This window comes from Ammodytes marinus, assembly GCF_949987685.1.
Source record: "Ammodytes marinus genome assembly, chromosome: 9".
In the NCBI taxonomy this organism is placed as follows: domain Eukaryota; kingdom Metazoa; phylum Chordata; class Actinopteri; order Uranoscopiformes; family Ammodytidae; genus Ammodytes; species Ammodytes marinus.
Genome location: NC_137213.1, coordinates 7,052,259 through 7,073,501, shown reverse-complemented (window position 1 = coordinate 7,073,501; position 21,243 = coordinate 7,052,259). Strand labels below are relative to the sequence as shown.

At 40.3% G+C, this 21,243-nt stretch overlaps 1 protein-coding gene across 1 annotated transcript in view; it reads left to right on the top strand.

Annotated features, from left to right (window-relative positions):
* The first annotated feature begins 684 nt into the window (after positions 1-684).
* The window catches only part of LOC307255574 (kinesin-associated protein 3-like), a 30,128-nt gene continuing 9,569 nt past the window's right edge, over positions 685-21,243 (top strand). Inside the window, exons 1-17 of the mRNA XM_080034266.1 lie at positions 685-819; positions 2,641-2,772; positions 2,987-3,144; positions 4,395-4,456; positions 4,581-4,722; positions 5,795-5,894; positions 6,004-6,128; positions 6,455-6,553; positions 7,062-7,240; positions 7,658-7,820; positions 8,411-8,511; positions 8,598-8,706; positions 9,471-9,583; positions 9,735-9,900; positions 12,230-12,355; positions 14,869-14,967; positions 15,518-15,603. Coding sequence (XP_079890392.1) covers positions 791-819; positions 2,641-2,772; positions 2,987-3,144; positions 4,395-4,456; positions 4,581-4,722; positions 5,795-5,894; positions 6,004-6,128; positions 6,455-6,553; positions 7,062-7,240; positions 7,658-7,820; positions 8,411-8,511; positions 8,598-8,706; positions 9,471-9,583; positions 9,735-9,900; positions 12,230-12,355; positions 14,869-14,967; positions 15,518-15,603 — 1,989 coding nt within the window. The 5' untranslated portion in view covers positions 685-790. The remainder of the gene's footprint in view (positions 820-2,640; positions 2,773-2,986; positions 3,145-4,394; positions 4,457-4,580; positions 4,723-5,794; positions 5,895-6,003; positions 6,129-6,454; positions 6,554-7,061; positions 7,241-7,657; positions 7,821-8,410; positions 8,512-8,597; positions 8,707-9,470; positions 9,584-9,734; positions 9,901-12,229; positions 12,356-14,868; positions 14,968-15,517; positions 15,604-21,243) is intronic.

The window sequence follows — 21,243 nt, the reverse complement described above, 5'->3', positions numbered from 1 at the left end:
AAAAAATGAACATTTTAGGTTCAAGTCCCATATCTGCAAACACATTTTATCCCGCTTAAGTGTCCGAGTGTCTTTATTGCTTGAGTATACTTTAGGTTTCGAAGCACCTCTTATACACAATCGATCTTTGATTAGACAGTAGCCTATAGGCTAGTAGCCTATATAGATGGAGTAGCCTAGCCTATGTAGGCTAGGATGTAGGACGCTATTATGGCTTTACGAACACAGACTAACAATGTTGGCCGGATTAAGTAGGACATCCGGGTACTTCTAACCATCCTCAATCCTGCCACAAGAATCGGGACATCCTAAATCTTTTTTCTACATAGGCTACTATAGTAGACAGTTTGCGATTCGGAACGGAGGGATGGTAACTTGACAGTAACACTAGCTCAGTCGGGGTATTTAACAGAGTTTAGCCATTCAGGCAGCTGCTGCCACTCAACCGGATACGTAGTTCAAACGGTTTTTTATTGCAGATTGTCAAGAGTTACGATAAACCATGGTTTAGGATTTGTTTACCAGTTTGTGCCAATTATAGTTGCCAATCTGTTCAATTGAGGCGGGTATGTTTACGCTGCACCAGAGGAAATGCTGCCTGAGAGTCTTAACGTAGGGAAATAACGAAAGCAAATTATGGATCGGACTCCATGTTTGTAGTCCAAGTTTGCTACTATGAAAGTAGTGCTAGCGATTATTACACGGATGTATGGTCGTGATTTCGGGGATTCATTCAATGTGGTCAAGCTATTCAGATCATTTTTAATCTGAAACATTACATTTGTCGAAGATGCAGGATGACGCGCGCTACCTCAAGCGGTGAGACTTTTCAAAGATAACAATATTGTATCGTGATATTGCTGGGTTAGTTCATTGTATCTTGGTAAATAGTAGCTAACTGACGTTAGTTTATCTAGCTAACATTGCTACAAAGCCTTCTGCACGTTAATACAAATTAGAGTACTTCTGCTCCATCTTTAACTAACACTTTGGATGAGAGTGGGGTTATAACATTGCATCGTATGTAGTCAGCCCTGATGTGTGCACTTCTCTTGCATGGAGAGAAGCTCAGACCAGGTACCGTTTACACTTAGGGTAATTTAATGTATTTTGCTCGCCAGGAACAGCGAGCATCCGGTGTTATATAATGTATGAGTTTTTCTTAACCCCTATGACCCACCAATTAATTTGGCATACATTTAATCCCTACATGCAACACATACTTTTACCAAATGCACAACCAGTGAGCTTGCTTCCACAATCATCTCTCCAAAACCGCCCCGACGAGAGAGGGCTAACGAATGCAGAGTAGGGAGCATCTATATGCCTACAAACAAACAACCTGTGTTTCCTGGTGGATTTACTCAATGCCGAATCTACCACAAGGTCATACAAATCATTAGAAACGTGTTTACATTTCCAGACGATCAATTTTTCCAGTGACAACACACAATGCCATTTAACCGACAGATTGTCAAACTGGGTATGGCATTGCCTCCATATCTGCAATATCTGGGTTACAGCTAATATAGCTAGCAAGCTACTATGAGACGTCGACCGATCATCTGCTGAGCTAATTGTCTGCCTCCCGTTGAATAGGTTAAGTGTAGTTTAACGCTTATATGACTGTGTTGACTGCACATTTTTCGACCCTTTTTGGACAAATATGTCAGCCCGTTAACCAGCGAGCACAGCCATGTTCGTCTGGGCGTGTCTTCCTGTAACGTTATTGTTGTGGTTGGTGGCGTTGTTGACTTCACCATGAATGTAAAACGCAAGCCCAAGAGTTATTTAACATGTATTTTAAATCGAGTTCACTGTTGTTTTACAAGTTACTCATAAAAGGTTAAAGCTATAGTACTTTGTAACCTTGCTTTTTGTTGTTTATTTTGTGACACCTCTCTTGCAGAAAGTGGTCAATGCAGTCTTTTCTTCTGCAATCCCCCTTTAAAATGAAAATTGTCTGACATGCAAAGCAAATCCCCCAAAATCAAATCAGGGTTGCTTGAGCCTGGAGTATATTTTTGAAAGCAATAACAATGTCATCAGAAACGGTATTAATTCATCTGAGCATCAACAACATGTTATGATATAATGTGTCATTACATGGTACATGTGTGACTAATTGCATTCATTCATTGTCACGGATGACCACAAGCTGAAAATAAAACATTTCTCGATTATTTCAGCCATGATAATGTCAATGAAATTTCCCGATAGGGCTTACGTTACAGCTTTATTTATAGCTAGAGATTTACAAACAAAATGTATTCAAATAATACTCAAGTAATTGTTCTTGCGAAGGCGGAATCATTATAATTTCATTATGCAGATAAACCAATAATTAGCTAAGTTTTATCCAAAGCATGTTTTTGCTTTTCATTTTGTTGCTAGGGATACATTTCCAGTTCCACGTCACTGCCTGAGTGCCTGGGTCATTCTGACTGAATGTAGGGGGGAGACAGTAGCCTAGGGAATGAAAATAGTATTTAGAGAAGAAATCACAAAAAAAAAAATTTGAGTGGAAAATAATATGAATTACAACATTGTCATTTTTTAAACTGAAAGTCTTACATAGTACAGCTTTAAATGTTGGAACTATTGTTTACTTGACTGTCTGTTCATCATCATCGTCCAAAGCAAAGTGACTGCTGGCAGTTTGGACGTCCATCCTACAGAGAAGGCCCTGGTGGTCCACTATGAGGTGGAGGCCTCTATCCTGGGAGAGGGCGGAGGTCATATGCTGGGTGAGCGCAAGGAGGGACAAAAAATGTGAGTGTACTGTTTGGTTTTTCTCCACACAACTCTCATTCTGTCCCACCCACGTCCCTTTGGGGCTGTTGTTCCATCTCTTCTTCCTCATCCTCCACTTAAATTAAAATGGAGTTGATACAAGTGTGTCATTGAACTCTCTTTCACAGGGACCGTTCATATTGTACTCACCCTCTACCAATGTCCTCTCTTTCTCCCCATGCCCCTCCTCCAGTATCCGTGTGAAAAGTCTCTCTCCCAGCACAGATGTGGGAGCTTTGGCCAAGAAGGTTGTGGAGGAGTGTAAGCTCATCCCTGCTTCCCGCCTGCCCCAGGTGGAGCAGCTCCTCTACTACTTGCAGAACAGGAAATCATCCCCAGTGGAGGGCAAAAGTCAGTCATGTCACCAGGTTCACACTTTAGCCTAGGATTCCCTTTCCACTGGCGACAGTACCCATACTTGGTCGGCGGGGTTTTGCTGGACAGCGATAGTCATGGTCCCAATATACATTCTATGGGTCAGGGGCCGGTTTCCTATAACGTTCTCTCTTAGCAAGCTACAAAGACTCATATGTTATGACTTACCAAAGTTGTTTACCTCTGTAGTCGTGGTTCCCGAACGGTCTCTTAGGAGAAACCCTCCCCTTACGTCAATCGTACACAGCTGAAATCGATTGCTCAGAGTTTGATTTTACATTTCCTGCTCATTTCATGCGCAGCTACATGACAACACTAAGCTATATTATAAAACGTATTGCAGTCTTTGCGAATAAAAGATTGCTAGAAATCCTTCTAGGCCAAAACATTTATTTAACACTAGAAGCACCAGCGTTCTCTATATATGCTGCATAATCAAATCTACCCGTGCATTTCTATTGTAGTATAAAGTCATAAATTAGTTTGTTTAATCATCATCTGTGTTTTGGACCTCTTGTTTTATAATCTAAGTATCTTTAAGAACACTAATCACGTTTCGTGGTGGGTCCTGAAAGTAGATATAATATCGCCAATAGCCTATATCAATAAAAACAGACGGCCAAAACAGCGTCCAAATGAGCTAAAATCCTAAATACAATAAACAGTAACATGGCACACGATTTTGTCGACCAATCAACGGACTGCAGTGTGTAGCTCCACCCTTTCGGGGCGCTTTGGGGCCGCTTGGTAACCCAATGGATGGGTGACAAAAATAGGTGCGGCACGGTTCACTTATTTTGGTGTCCTTTCCCGCATTTGACAATGGATAATCAAATAAATGCATGCTGTACCGTACCAAACAGAACCGCATAGTGGAAACAAGGCTCTTATGGCTAACTTCAATTTATTTCATTCAACCTATCCTTATTATTGTATTCACTAGAGGGAATCCCTATCACCCGATGCCTCATTGAATGCTGTTGTTTGGCTCACATGAACACATGGAAGGCTGTAAAAAAAATGTAAATGATGAATGGCAGAGTGTTAACCAGTGTATTGATTAGCCATGTGTAATGTATATATTATTGAAGGCACAAAGATAAGATGTATGTGTGTATAGTATAATGAAATCGTACAGTATATTAGCCAAAGCTTGACGTTTTCAAGGCAGTGCAGTCCTCCTGTAATGTCCTCATCATGGTTTGTCTATGTTTCTATGTCACCAGTGGAGAAGAGAGAGAAAAGAACAGTGAAACCCAGAGAGCTGACACCGTTTGAGGGAATGGAGGTGAAAGACTACAACCCAAAACCTCTTCAAATGTCATCTTGTTGATTTTTTTTTACTGGATTAGCCCTTGTAATTTGACACTCACAGTGAACATTTGTGTCTTTGTTTATGTGCGTATGTGTAGTTGAATGAGGAAGCCAGTGTAACCAGAGTGGAGGAGTATGTTGAACTGCTCTATGAAGGCGTGCCAGAGAAGATCAGGGGCTCTGCTCTCATCCTGCAGCTCGCCCGCAACCCTGATAACCTGGAGGAGCTGCTGCACAACGGTATCATTTCATGTTACATACAGTCAAGCCCGAAATTATTAATTTATTATTGATAATTCATTTGTATTATTTCATACCCCTGGCACATTTTGACTAAAAGTTACTTTTATTTAGCCAGCAAGCTTTTTCTTGATTGGAAATGACACAGGCTTCTCCCAGAAGATAATAAGACGACTTGACACTTTTTGTTCAATTGCAAATAAAAGCTGAAAAATACTTTTTTTCCACAATGATGTACATCATTGTACTTGTACATCTTCTGGGAGAAGCCTGTGTCATTTCCAATCAAGAAAAAACTTGCTGGTTGAATCAAAGTAACTTTAAGTCAGGGGTATGAATAATTTCAGGCATGACTGTACATATAAAGCATCTTGTACCAAACATCTACTTTTACATGCACACTTAAATAACTCAATAGTTAAAATATGTGGCACATTTTTTTGCCATTTGCAGCAGTCCCTATGCACCAGAGTATTCAGAGATGTACCTGTTAATGGAAAACATTGATTCAAGTTTAAGGAAACCTCTTTGTAAAGTTCTTGGAATATTCTGAATATCTTCAGTTTTTTTTTCTAAAGTATGTTAACAAGAAGCAAGCTGTTTCATTTGACATTTGCTTTTCACATCAGGCTCAATTTTTCATGGACTGTGTAGTCATTAAAACAAATACACCTGTGTGGGAACCATAGGCTGTGTACAAGGCTACATTTCTTAAAGAGACCCAGCAGCAAGTTGCACCAGACGAAAGCAAGTTTGAGGTTTAAGAGAGAAAGTAATTATGCACAATGTTTTTACCAGTTGAAGTTACCTTATTAATAAATCAACAATCCTTTATCGTTTCTTACATACTTTTTGTGTGTGTGTGTGTGTGTGTGTGTGTGTGTGTGTGTGTGTGTGTGTGTGTGTGTGTGTGTGTGTGTGTGTGTGTGTGTGTGTGTGTGTGTGTGTGTGTGTGTGTGTGTGTGTGTGTGTGTGTGTGTGTGTGTGTGTGTGTGTGTGTGTGTGTGTGTGTGTGTGTGTGTGTGTGTGTGTGTGTGTGTGTGTGTGTGTGTGTGTGTGCGCGCGCGCGCAGAGGCGGCTCTGGGTGCTCTGGCCAGAGTGTTGAGGGAGGACTGGAAACAGAGTGTAGAGCTGGCTACCATCATCATTTACATCTTCTTTTGCTTCTCCAGGTAACACACAGAGACACACACACAGTGGCACACTTCTTTTCCCTTACTATGTTACGTTATTCTGCTTCCTCCTTTTCACGTAGTGCGCCTCTTCTCCTCTTCCCCCCAGTTTCTCCCAGTTTCATGGAGTGGTGAGTCATTATAAAATAGGTGCTCTGTGTATGGCAGTGGTGGAACATGAGCTGAAGAGACATGATGTGTGGCGCGAAGACCTGCGCAAGAAAAACAAGGCTTATATCCTTTTTCTTGTTATTGTAATTTGGTCTCTCTGTTTATTTTCCTCAATTTTATTTTTTTTAGCATTTCTGGACAGTTTAGAGAGACAGATGCAATGGGGCAGAGAGGGGGAATGACATGCGGACAATTACTATGGTAATTCGGATTCGAACCCGTGGTCCGCTGCTTCTGAGGGCTGAGCCTCTATGGGGGGTGCTCTAACCCACTACACCACGAGCGCCCCCCCCCTTTTCCTAAATGTTCAGTACTTTATGTGACTCAGTGTTTGTGTGTATGTGTGTGTGTACACAATTCTTTTCCTTGACTTCCTATCTTTTGTGTACGTGAGTCGGCGCCAGAGAATGGCTCTTTGAGAAGGGACCAGGACAAAGCTCAAAGAAAATTCCAAGGCCTTCTGGCTAAACAGGAACAGCTGCTCAGAGGTAGGCTGGCCTCTCAACTCTCAGAGAACAATCTTCTTCTCATACAGTACAAGAGCAGATTTGGTGTTCTTCTTCACTGTGATGTGAATGCAATGTTGATGTACCATTTAAAGGTACAGTGTGTATTTTTTGTGGACTTTTTTTCAGAACAGACCTGGTTAAAAAGGGAATATAATATTCATACGTATATTTTTTAATGCTTCTTGTACCCGATGACCCTAAATACACCTACAGTATATTACACACCATGCCTTTAAATAAAAAAAGATCAGAATGTGCATTGCTTGGCATTTCCCAACAACATTGAACAACAAATGAACTCCCAAAAGTGTGAGAAGCAGCTTTCGCTCACAGTAATGTTTCACCCCAAGCATTACTGCTATGCATTGCTACATTAAGCATTCACTAAAAGTGTGAATCAGCGTTTTCTAGTATTCATTTTAATTGTAAGAAAGACTGGAGGGATGCTGACAGAAAGTTCCATTGCCTCATCTCTTTGGTCTCCCAGTGTCTCTCTACCTCCTGTTGAACCTGGCTGAGGACACCAGGACGGAGCTGAAGATGAGGAACAAGAACATTGTTGGTCTGCTGGTCAAAGTTCTGGAGCGAGATGATGAGGAGCTGCTGGTGCTGGTGGTTTCATTCCTCAAAAAACTCTCCATCTTCCTGGAGAACAAGAATGACATGGTGAGTGGCAGATACATACATGAACCACATCTAAACACCTTTCAGTTTACATTATTTACAAATGGGAAGTATTTGTTTGATTTAACTGTATTCAGTCTGTATATTGACAGGGGCTCATACTAAGAATAGTAGAAGAAAAAAAATAGCTAATAAGCTTTTGAGAAGAAAAAAAGTAAAAATTTTGCTATGATGGTATTATCGTTCACAACTTTATGCATGGAGTCAAAATGACCCCTTACCAATCGGTAGTCCATGTATGTAAAATAGGTTGAACGTGGTTCTTGTTGTCGTTGTATTTGTTGCTTTACCCTCAGCATTTGTTGAACTATTCAGTTACTTAGTGGCTGCTGAAAAGACTGATTTGTATCGTTAGCCCGTTAGCCTGACCTAGCTTGTTTCTGTGTTTGTTATTGGCAGGCTGAGGTGGACACTGTGGAACGATTGGCTCGTCTGGTTCCCTGTGAGCACGAGGACCTGTTAAACCTCACGCTGCGTCTGATGCTCAACCTCTCCTTTGACTCTGGACTCAGAGCCAAGATGGTGGAAGTTGGACTGTTACCTAAACTGACCGCCTTGTTGGGTAAATGTACACACTAACATTGCTTCATACAGTTAGATAGGGTCTATAGTGCATTTACAGTACATTATGCGGCTCTATGCACAGTACATTAGCCATGCGATGAATACCTACCTCTATGGATACCCATAATGTTCACTTATAAGCCACTGAAATCTGGACGAGCATGATATGAGATGTTGATGCTATCCTGACTTTTCCAGTGTGTTCGCATGTGTTGCCTTCAGTGACACAGATAATTGATAAATAATGTGACATTTAAGCTCCCTGAGGGGACTATTTGATCTTTCATGTAATACCATCATCAAAGAGAAAGTTACATTTGTCCAGTACTGTTGTTTATTACCAAATAAAAATCTGCTTAACATCAGCCCACAGTACACATAGCATGAATATAGACTCTTAAACTGAAATTAAAAAATTAAATCTAAGCTTTTTTTAATCCCAATTCAATTGTGTCTGTGTGCTTTTGATTGACATAATTGTAAGATGATGATGGTGTTATATTATCCAACTGCAACTGTGGTCAATCATTGATGATGATGAGTATGGCACATTTGAACTGCTCCTTGTGTATGTTTGTGGTCATGCAGGGGATGAGAATAACCGGCAGGTGGCCATACGTATCCTCTACCACATCAGCATCGACGACCGTTTCAAGAGCATGTTTGTTTACACTGACTGCATACCTAAGGTACAACCAGATCCACTGAAAATCACTTTAAACCAACCAAAGCAATCTGACCAGATGACTGAGTTTGTTTTGTGTCTGTGTCTCAGCTAATGCACATGCTCTATGAGCACAGTGAAGAGGAAATGGAAGCTGAGCTCATCTCCATCTGCATCAACCTGGCTGCCAACAGGAGGAATGCACAACTCATGTGTGAAGGTATATTTACGTGAGCTGCACGTTAAACACCAGATAATGGCTCACTCAGTGCGTTTACATGCAGACTCATAATCGGGTAACTAAACGAATAAGACTTCAACAGGACTTTTAAACTGCATGTAAACACCTTTATCCGATCTACTTCGCACACAAATCGGCACAATAACGGACAAGAGATGTCGGATAAGAACACCTAGATAAGTCGTTCGTTGTCGGCATTCTCTCTGCATGTATACAGGGATCGGACATCGCTTATCGGACTTCTCGTTCTGTGCTTGTGTGCCTGCGCGTGATAGGCTACACCATGGGTTATTGACGGAAGAGAACCGGACGTGGCTCTTTCAACACTTGTTGAAAGCATGGTTGAAAGGGCTACAGCGCCACCTAGCATAGTGGAGACAGCCATGCATTGGACATTTATCCGATATCTGAAAGGCCATGTAAACTCAGACAAGTGACACGGTCCGTTCGAGTGTCTAGTTCGATATATGTGATAATCTAATCTAGTTGTGCCATGGAAACGCACTGACTGCATCCCCGGAAAATCCCCCCAGACCACTGACTTTTCCATTAGTATAAGTAGATCATCCATTCCCCGTGAGTGCTGTTTTGCTGTCGGGTTGAGTCTTGATTCGGTTTCATGCTTAGGAGGAGAGTTGTCTGTTGATACAACGCTATCATTTATCATGATCATTGGAAAAGGCTTACCTCTTCTTTTTTTATCTTTTTTTTTTACAAGAGTCTGTTTGTGTGGTTCTGTATAGGAAATGGCTTGAAGATGCTTATGAAGCGGGCTCTGAAGATGAAAGACTGCCTTCTGATGAAGATGATCAGAAACATCTCACAACATGATGGCACATCCAAACCACTGTTTATAGTGAGTTACAAATACACAATCATAAATATTCACTACTATTTTTAGGCACAGTATTGTTGTTATTAGTAGTGCTGTTAGCGGTATCAGTGCTAGCAGCAGAAGCAGTATTTTTTCTTTAGTGTCCCATGCTGTAAATGATCTCCTGGCTCAGGACTACGTTGGTGACCTGGCAGCAGAGATCCGTGCAGAGGAAGCAGAGGAGTGGGTGCTGGAGTGTCTGGGGACGCTGGCCAACCTCACCATCCCTGACCTGGACTGGGAACTGGTGCTGAAGGAGTACAACCTGGTACCCTACCTCAAAGACAGACTTAAACCAGGTTAGTGATTAGATAGAATTATGGCTCTACTCTACTCGCCTCTGTTACCTAGTCATTTGGTGAGGAATGCAGTGGCGGCTCCTGACAATAATCTCAGGGGGGGCAATTGTTGCCATGATGGGAAATATGAACCAAAATTAACCTAAATCAGATAGCATATGACAATGTCATATTGCATTTAACTGTTTGTTTTTCCTGTTCATCTGGCATAACCACTCTGGCAACATTAGACAAGCATTGCACTGTACAGTATTTTTGGAAATTAAGTTAGTTAATTTCTTGAATAAAATTATTTTAGCTCTAAAATGATTTAATTATCCGGCTGTGGCCATCACAGATAACTTGTCATCTACCAGTGTGCTCCTCAGATAGGCTTCCTTTAAAAGTTAGGAGACAAAAATGGATGCTGGCATAGCATGTGCAACATTAACAGTGCTAATCATCACATTGGTTTGGGTTACTACTGTCTACAGCACTTGGTAGGCGGGTTTATGTCGGACGGTGAAAGCAGCTGTCAGCTAAACGACGATCAACAGCTGATCGCCGTTCGGCGCTGGCTCGTATATGCAGATTGATGTTTAATGTTTGTTTTACCTTTTCTGAGAGATGATGCATAGGGGTGACACCCAAAGTTATCCATGCGGTCTCTGTGCTGCCATCAGGATGGATAAAAAGCCAGTATACAGTCCATATCATCATGCAGCGGCAGCAGGACAGAGCGTTAGCGCATTAGCATCCTGCTAGCCTCGTTAGCCGTTCAAACGAGCCCCGTGAAAATCCGCGTTTATAAGATCCCCCAATCCATCTTGGTAGATACTTGCTTGATGGTTACATTTTGTCTGGGAAAGACCTAGTCCGAGTCCGATCAAGTAAGTAGCTTGCCAGCCTAGCCTGAGTTGATATAAAGTTGTGTTGGTCTTGAATATGACCGCTCTGGGCTGCATACTGGACATGTGACTGTATTAGTCACTGTAATTGGTTTATTGTTTACTGTACGTATGACGACAACACGTTAGGGCGAGCACCCCCGGAACCCATAGAGATTGCATTGCGAGGCTTGCAGTTTGAAAAAAAAAAGTTTTACATTGATGTCTATGAGAGCGCTGGGGGCGATTTTCAACCAGCCCGACATCGCCCCAGAGTGACGGTACAGAGCACAGACGCTGATTGTACAATGATATTCAGACTTAGATGCAGGTAAAAACTGTATTGAAATCATAAATTATGATTATTAATACAGAACATCATTATTATTCATTATTATATTTTCGTTTTTTGCTGATATGGCTCAAGGAGGGCGGCGCCCTATCGCCCTCTATGGGCGAGCCGCCACTGGAGGAATGGCTGTACTTTGCTTAGCCACAACAGCGTGGTTGTCTACAAATCCAGTTTTAAAAGAAACTAAAACAAAAACAGCAAGCTCTATCACTGCAACCTCAACAATAGCCTGGCTGTTTGTTTTGCAGGATAGGGCGCCGCCCACTAATGCCCCTCTGACCAATCAGTGGTCTGCAGTGTTTCTTGTCAATGTTGGGTACCTGGACCCTTGGAGCCTCGACAGAGTATGGGCCAAAAAGTAGTTTCATAGTGGGAAACCAAAAAATGCGAGTGAAGTACCGGTACCAGTTAGTGGAAAGCACCATTATTTCAGCCAAAAAATTGTCTCTAAAGCTGCTTGATGTGGCTGAGTATGCTCGGCCTCTATTCATCACTTTTAAGACTTATTTTGCTGCAACAACCCTAACCCCGGAATTCCACTGGCTGCGTGTGTATTGTCCTACGGGTTTGCTCCGTGCGTCCACGTCCGTCAACACCCACCGGCTCTGTTTTCAAAGCAGTCACGGACAAGCTGTTAGTCGCGAGACCGAGGAGTTCCTGCGGTAATAAAAGCGACGGCCGATCGCGCTTGATAATATGATTCTGTTTGTGGTATTTACATCACAACAAACGCACCAAAGGTTATTGTTCCCATCCGAAAAGTGGACACGCTTGTATGTGTCTCTGTTGTGGGAGTGTCATATTTTGAAAATGAACCGGAGGTTTTATTGTTTTGTCAACATATGTCTCTCGATGTGTTGTATGCTAAATTGATGCGGTGAGCTCCGGCATCCAGCAAAAATAGATACAGTGCGTACTTCAGCGGACAGCTGGAGCAGCAGCGGAGCAGAGAGACGGTGCAGCGGAGCTAGTGGACGCTCACGCACTGAAAAAAGTAAAAACCTGACGGCTCAGATGCCGTGGCGGAGCGGAGAAGGACCGGACAGGCAGCCGGTGAAATTCGGCCTTTAAGCTTCATCCTGAGAGGTTTTTGTCTTTTTGTGTCTTTCAGGCTCAGCTGAGGATGACCTTATCCTGGAGGTGGTAATAATGATTGGAACAGTTTCCATGGATGATGCATGTGCCGCCATGTTGGCCAAATCCGGCATTATTCCTGCCCTTATCGAGCTGCTGAACGGTAACCAACACACCCGTGGTTTTTGTTCTGTTGTGATTTTGTGTTTTTTTCGACTAATAAATACAGAAAGTGGTAATTGTTTACACACCTAAAAGACAAAGGTATTGAGGTTCCTCCAACACTCGGACACTCTTTTGTCTGTTTGACTAAGACCTGATAAAATGAAAATCAATCATCTCTCGTTTAAATGCAATAACCCCATGAAGTCCAGGCCGCTCATTTCTAACCATATTTATAAAAACTAATAATGATTAACGGTGTAATGACTAATAATCGACTATTGAATTAGTTGCAGACAAATTTAATAGAAACCTCGTTTTTTCAGAGGTGATAATGAAAGAAGCTAAGGAGTGAGTCATCTCGCTTCCTTCCCATCTCTGAGAGTTGCGAATGTGTACTAGTGACCGGGAAACGACACGGTATAAACAAAACATTCAGGTGGCAAATTGAGCCTTTTAACCTTTTTTTTATCTGCATATCAGCACTTGGCCTGTTCTTGGTTTAAATGGACAAAAACTTGATATTGGAATTTTTTATATTTATTTTCTATGTGTCAGAAGTAACTACCTTTCAGCAGAAAGGTTTATTCAAATAAGATATTTTTTAAATTAGTATTCATCTTTATTGTCCTTATTGTTACTGAGCACATGCATAACACAAACCTCAGGTAAATTTAAAAGCTCATAGCTGAATTTTGCGCTTTTATAATTCGAGTAGTGAACTTAACGTTCCAATAAAAGATAGATTAATCGATTATCAAAATAGCTGTCAGTTGCATCCCGAATAATGATACAATAAACCATGTGCTAACAGGCAATATTAAATGTGAACCTGCTCAGATATCATACTTAAATGAATACTTCACCAATACGGAACCCGCATTCTATCATTATCAAATCGCTATTATAATATAATGAATGAGGTTTTTCTTCCCTCAGTCTTCCCTTGGCCAAGCTGTCCTATTAATCCTAACCCTACATTTTTACTAGTGTGATGTCACACAAGTAAAATGTAGGGTTAGACCAGTGCTTCTCAAATGGGGGGCGCCGTGAGTTGTCAGGAGGGGTGTGGGGGGGGGGGCGCGGGCTGCCTTGATTTCCAACTGACCAAAAAAAAAAAGCCCGCCAGCAAGCGCAATGTGTGCTTGTGTATGGTCATATCCGTGCGAAAGGCCGCGATTTGCAGTAAATACATGTCCACATGTGTCTCCAAGTGTCTCTTTAGGCTATTTAAAAAGAAATCAAGCAAGTAGACTAATAATAACATTAATTCATTATTGGTTATCGCATCACAGAAGGCCTATTGGCCTATAATAATAAAAAAACACCATCTTAACTATGTTTACAGTTTAAAATTTTTTGAATGAAATGCAAACCTCAGTGAATCATTTGCTCTTGTTTCTCTGTCCTGAGATTCACACAGACTGAGCAGTCTTGTTTAAATGTTCTGTGAACACTCTGTGATCAAAAACAGACTTCTGTCCGCCCCCCGCTCTAAACCTTTTTTTAAGGAACAGGATCTGACCAATTGTTTTAAAAAATGCAACCCCCGTAAAGGCCCTGGCCCCGATCACATCGGCGGCCGTTTATTAAACACCTGCGCAGATCAATTGTGTCCCATTTTTAATTTTAATTTTAACAGATCTCTCAGTCAGCAGATAGTACCCTCCCTCTGGAAACAGTCCACTATAGTACCCGTTGCCAAGTGCAATAATCCAAAATCAGTCGACGATTTCAGACCCGTAGCCCTTACTTCCCTGGTCATGAAGCAGTTTGAGAAGCTTGTCAAATCAGAGCTCGTAGCTAAAACCAAGAGCCTTCTAGACCCTTTTCAATTTGCTTACAGGGAGGGAAGAGGCGTCCAGGATGCAACTGCTACTTTCTCAATCTTGAAGGCAGTAAGAAGCATGCCAGACTACTTTTTGTCGATTTCTCCTCTGCTTTTAATACGATCCAGCCCCATGTTCTCGTTGAGAAGCTAATTAACATCTTTAGCCTAGATCCTTGCCAACTGAGCTAAAGGCGCCCCCATTTAATAAAAACCTTGAACCTTGAATGTTACAAATTGAGCTAATAAACTGAACTTTTAATTTCTTTGCTGCAGAAGTTATCTCAGCTAATTTTTGTTATCTCATTTGATAATAAGGTGATTGTATGCAGAATGGCCGTGCCAGAAACTCATACAGTGGTTTTGTACAGATAAATAAATAAATATTAGCAGGTTCTCAATAGTATTTCAATTTGGGGGGGGGGGCGCGAAAACATTTCTGTCCCCTAGGGGGGGCATGACAGAAAATAATTGAGAACCACTGGGTTAGACAGTGAGACGATAAAACACTCTTTCTGCCTTTTCTCAGGCTAGGGTGAACCGATTTCTAAGATGTTTGCACATTTATACTCCATAGGATCTCAGAGTTCAATACACCTTAATATTTCCACCGGTGAACTAGGTCTTTAATGAAATGGCTGTATTTTTGACCCGTTTTTTTCTGTTTGTCTATTGGTTAAATGTAGCCCAACAGGAGGATGACGAGTTTGTGTGTCAGATTGTCTACGTCTTCTATCAGATGGTGTTTCACCAGGCAACACGAGATGTCATCATCAAAGACACCCGTATCCTTCCAACAGTGCAGTTAGATTAAAGGTTAAATGAGAATTTCCCTGCGTTCCAATCCCCATACTTTCTGCCATTTAGTATGATAGAATAAAGTTTTAGACTGTCGCAATTCTTGTGGTAAGATTTAATAAGCTTAAAAATACCTGGATGTCTACTACATCTGGCCGAGATTTTTTAGTATTGAAATCAGCATGCTATTTGGGCGATTCGGACCCACAATCCAGTGCGCACAACGGAGCCTCCTTATAAAAAAAATACAGGGATGCAACGTATAAATTTAGAAGCAAGAGGCAGGATCAAGGCGCAATGTTAATAAATAAATAAGTAAGTTATTTTCCAATTGTATGCCTACTGCATGTTAACTAGATTATTTCTATGGTCAGATGTAGTATTTAGAATAGGGAAAAAAAGAGTATGTGATTTGGAACGCAGGGTAGGTTTTCCTGTGTTCACACCTCTTGTGAGTTGAGGAGACACAGCTTGCCCACACTGTAACACTTTACACCACCACCCCCAAGCAGTTCCTTTCCTAAACCTTCTCTCTAGAGGCTCCAGCCTACCTGATAGATCTGATGCATGACAAGAACGCTGAGATCAGAAAAGTGTGTGACAACACCCTCGATATTATTGCTGTAAGTGAAACACACACACACACACACACACACACACACACACACACACACACTGCTGATGCACACATAGGGCCTGATCTATTAAATGTTTCAGTGTGTAAATACGCTGGCAAACTTTATTTGCCCCTCAAAGAAATATGCGTGTTGCTCTACTGACGGTGCACACTGAGGATGGTGTGTAAAATAACACGCGCTGTCCATTTATTTGTTTTTCTTAATATACACCGTGTTCCAAATTATTATGCACATTGGATTGAAGTGTAATATCATACACTTGGGATAATTAGTTTGCCAGGTGATCCCAATCAAAGGAAATCTACTTTAGAAGGACGTTCCACATTATTAAGCAGGCCACATGTTTCAAGCACTATGGGAAAGAAAAAGGATCTCTCTGCTGCCGAAAAGCGTCAAATTGGATAAGGTATGACAACATTAGATATTTTAAAGAAACTGAAGCGTGATCATCGTACTGTGAAGAGATTTGTGGCTGATTCAGAGCACAGATGGGTTCGTGCAGATAAAGGCACAATGAGGAAGATTTCTGCCAGACAAATTCATCGGATAAAGAGAGCAGCTGCTAAAATGCCGTTAAAGAGCAGCAGACAGGTATTTGAAGCTGCTTGTGCCTCTGGAGCAGTGTTGGGAATAACGCCGTTTAAAATAACACCGTTAGGTAACGCCGTTCTTTTTTCAGTAACGGAGTAATCTAACTAATTACTTTTTCCGTCGTTACAATGCCGTTATCGTTACTGAACGTTAAATGCGGTGCGTTACTATGAATTGATTGAATAAACTGTGTAATCCGAACGCACCCCTGGCTCCATACTAGGGTCATTCTACGAAAACGTGCCATTTTGTGTCCCTGACACAATCTACCCCAATAAACTGTATTAACAACACAATTTAAAAAAAATTCATTGGTATGATATGGTAAACAAACAATCTTCATTTAAAATCTTCATTAAATACTCATACATTGATATTTTTTTGCATTTTAAAGATTTTACAATTGTATTTTTGTTAAATATGGTAAAAATGGCTTGTCCCTCGGTTAAATTTTTCTATTACAAGCAGCTTTTAGAGAGGATAAAATCAAATTATCTGAAAACAACTTTAATTTGTGAAAAGCCTTAATTGTTAGTTAACAGATAATGCTTTTATTTTATTCTTGACCTTTTTGGAATATTGAAAAAAATTACATTTAAGTAATGTCCCTATGTGTTATGTCAAATGCGTTACTTTGGATAAACACGCCCCCAGGGACAATGCACTATCCCATAAGTGACATCATTTTCAGGAAGTGTCCTAACCCTTTTATCAGGATGCTGCCAAAGAGACAAGAAAGTGCTCCTCTACTTTAATGAATTTTCATTGAGTTGTTTTTAATTTGACTGAAGGGGATGGTCATAGTGTGTCAAACTGCGTTACCATTATATCATGTATTACAAAGTAAAAAAATTTAAATTAAAATGTACATATAAAAACACATTTTAGCATCTTTAGAATGCACACCATGTGGTGTCATGGTGTCAACCACATGGCTAGTAATGGCTGCCAAAAGGATATTTTATCAAACCTGTTACTATTAACCCTTTCCCCGCCATGACCCCATGTTTATTGTGTGTCCAAACCAGAATAATTTATACAATACATGATTATAAATGAGTTTCTGATTGACCACTTTCTTCCGTGGTACACAAAGAAGAACCGTGCCTTCCGTAGTAAAATCATCTTCATGAATGACAATGCACCATCTCATGCAGCAAAGAATACCTCATGTGTCATTGGCTGCTATGGGCATAAAAGGAGAGAACCTCATGGTGTGGCCCCCATCTTCCCCTGACCTCAACCCTATTGAGAACCTTTGGAGCATCCTCAAGCAAAAGATATGAGGTTTTGATTTCAATAAATATGACCTCCACATTCTGCAAATTCAACAAATGACCATTTTTAGTTCTTCACAACCTATAAAATGTTTTGAAACTCTGTTGTGCATAATAACTTGGAACAGTGCATTTTGAGTTTATTTTTGAAAAAAAATAATGTTATCATTGGGAGGTTTGTTCAATAAAATGTGAATCATACTTAAACGGTTGATGACTTAAATTATATTGACTGTCATTTGTATCGACTATTTAGGAAAATCTGAGAAAAATATAATTTGCATAATAATTTGGAATGCACTGTATACAGCCGTGGAAAAAATTAAGAGACCTCTCCAAATGTTCAGTGTCTCTTGTTTTACCATTTCTAGGCATATGTTTGAGTAGAATGAACATTTTGGTTTTATTATATAAACTACTGACAACATTTCTTCCAAATTCACAACAAAAATATTGTCATTAAGAGCATTTCCATGAAGTAATGTAGAGATGAAGATTGAAGAAAAATCCAGACTGGTCTCTTAATTTTTTCCGCGGCTGTATATGCAATATCGGGTGGCAAAATATTGTAGGCGTAGATGCAGGTTCATTTAGCACATGCATTGTGATTAACAAACCCTGAAAATAATTGTGGTGATTGTTACTGCGTCTTCATTTAATAGGATTTGAAAGGTAGGTGCCAAATAGCTACAGCATTGTGTTGAAAAGGGGACACTGGTCATGAAAGACGACAGAGAGAATGGGTTCATGTCAACATGTTTGTCACACAATATCTGCCGTGCCAAATCGTATAACAACTCTGCATTTCCTTGCGTCTGGTTAATTCCAGCACACATTACCTACAGGCCCGGTTGTAGACAGTGAGTCAGATTAGGGTAGGCCTGTAGAAATTTTATGTGGGCACACTGGGCAGAGAAACCAAAGATGCGAGTGCGGAGCGCGCGAGCCAACATTTTTTTCCCTTGTAAGATCTCTGCGTCTGATTTTTGGCACATTTACTGTGAATTGTGTAGAACACAATATGCAAATAAGCTTTGAGTGTTGCTGTGTGGGAGATTTGATTCTTGCATGTTTTTTTTCTCCAAAATGTTTATGAATAACATATAATATACATTATATACAACATAATGTATCTTTTTTTTTAATCGCAGTATTGTTTGTTTGTTTGTAACCTTTATTTAACCTCGAAAGATCAATTGAGGGGTGACCCTCTTTTACAATGACGTCGAGTACAGATACACAATATACAATGAGAATACATAACAAGTTTACACACACACACACACACACACACACACAGACAACAACAATTTAAAACATTCAGATCAATTGAATGAAATAAATAATAGCCTAATTAAAACAGTTACAAGTGTGGAGGGGTTGATTCAAAATAATACTTTTAAATTGGTTAACAGATATGAGTGTATTTATTTTAATTGTATGTTGTAGGCTGTTCCAGGAGTCAGGGGCACTATAGCTAAAAGCGGTTTTACCAAGCTCAGACCGGGCATAGGGGACATATAACATGATCATGTCAGTTGAGCGGGTTTGATAAAGCCCATCTGAAATAAGCAGCATTTCTGTCAGATAGAGTGGTAGCTTTCCAGTCAGAGCTTTATATATAAAAATATGCCAATGTGCATCACGTCTCTCCTTAAGGGAGGACCACCCAACCTTTTCATATAAAACACAATGGTGTGTATCATAAGCATCTCCTGTAATGAATCTCAAAGCAGAGTGAAATACAGAGTCAAGGAGTTTAAGGCATGAACGAGATGCATGCCGATAAACCACATCACCGTAATCAAGGACAGACATAAAAACTGCCTCAATAATCCTTTTCCTACTAAACAACGGGAAGGTAGCTTTATTCCTATAAAAATATCCAATCTTTTGTCGCAGACGACAGACAAGATTTTTTATGTGAAATGTAAAAGAGAGTTTTTCATCTAGCCAGATACCAAGGTACTTATATTCAGAGACTCTCTCGATCAAAGAACCGTTCAAAGCATAGATGCATGCACTATTGTCTAAATCTCTAGCCCTAGAGAACAACATGAATTTAGTTTTAGTCTGGTTAACGACAAGTTTAAGTGAAATAAGAGCATTTTGAAGAGCATTAAAGGACAGTTGCAGGTTCTCAATAGCTGACTTTGCAGAGTCAGCAACACAATACAAGATGGTGTCATCAGCATATAAATGGATTTGACAACCACTGACAAGAGACACAATATCATTGATGTAGATGGTGAATAGTACCGGACCTAAAATTGAACCTTGTGGAACACCTTTGGTTATGGGTAAGAAACCAGATTGGATATTACCTAGCTTCACACATTGAGATCGGTCAGAAAGGTAATTACTGAACCAGCTACACGCATTTTCACTAATACCAATGTTAGCCAATTTATCTAATAGTAAAGAATGGTCTACTGTATCAAAGGCTTTACTGAGATCAATAAAGAGGGCAGCACAGTGATTACTATTATCTAAGGCAGAGACAATATTGTTAGTAACCAGAGTGATGGCAGAGATAGTGCTATGGTTAGTTCTAAAACCAGATTGGTGAACAGATAAAATAGTGTGACTTGAGAGAAATGTTTTCAATTGGTAATTAATAAGGGATTCCAGCGTTTTTGACAGACATGACAGTCTGGATATTGGCCTATAGTTATTAGGGTCAGTTTTTTCTCCCGCTTTATACAAAGGAAGGACACAAGCTGATTTCCAGATCCTTGGAATAACGCAGGAAGATATAGAAAGGTTAAAAATGTGGGTAATACACTCTGCAATTACAGGGGCTGAGAGTTGGAGAAAGAATGGGTCTAGGTTGTCTTCTCCAGTGGATTTCTTGGGGTCAATGCTTAAGAGAGCATCAAGAACCATACTGGAGGACACAGGAATAATAGAAAACTGAGGAACATCATTGGTGGTAGGCATATGAACCTGTTCAAGGGGTAGCTGGTTGTCTGCTAGAGAAGATCTAGAGTTGTCCTCTTTGAAGATATGGCCAGCAACATTAAAATGTCTATTAAAACCAGCGCAGATCTCGGTTTGATCGGTAATAAAACTATCATCAAATTTAACCTGAATTGGAATAGAAGCTGATGTAGCAGAGCTATTTTTGTTGGTTTTAACCACCTTCCAGAATTTTGCTGGGTTAGAATAGGTGTCTGTGATCAATTTTAAATAGTAGTCAGATACATTCTTCCTCACTAAGGATGTACATTTATTTCTTAAGGCTCTGAATGCAGTCCAATGTGAGGCGTTATTAGTACGTCTAGCAAGAGACCAGGCTTTGTTTCTAGTTCGGAGAAGAGATGTAAGTTCTGGACTAACCCAAGGACTGGATCTATCCTTAACTCTATACTTCTTAAAGGGGGCATGTGTATTTAAAATAGATAGAAAGGTGGAAATGAAAAAGTCTAAAGCTAGTTCGACATCAGGAATAGCCAGGGTGTTGTGAATATCACTATTATAAAGGTCATGAAGAAAGGCTTGCTTATTAAAAATATTTAGGTTTCTCTTATTTAAAACCCTGGCTGAGGATTTTTTTATATGTGTATCACGGACACATACAATGGGACAATGGTCACTTATACCTAATTCAAGTACTCCAGATAAAGATATTTTATCACTCTTATTAGAGAAGATTAGGTCTATAAGTGTTGATCTTGAGGGTTCTTTCATGTTTGGCCTGGTTGGATTTATGATACTGTAGGCAGCCTGAGCTGATTGAAGAGAAAGCTTTGGGACT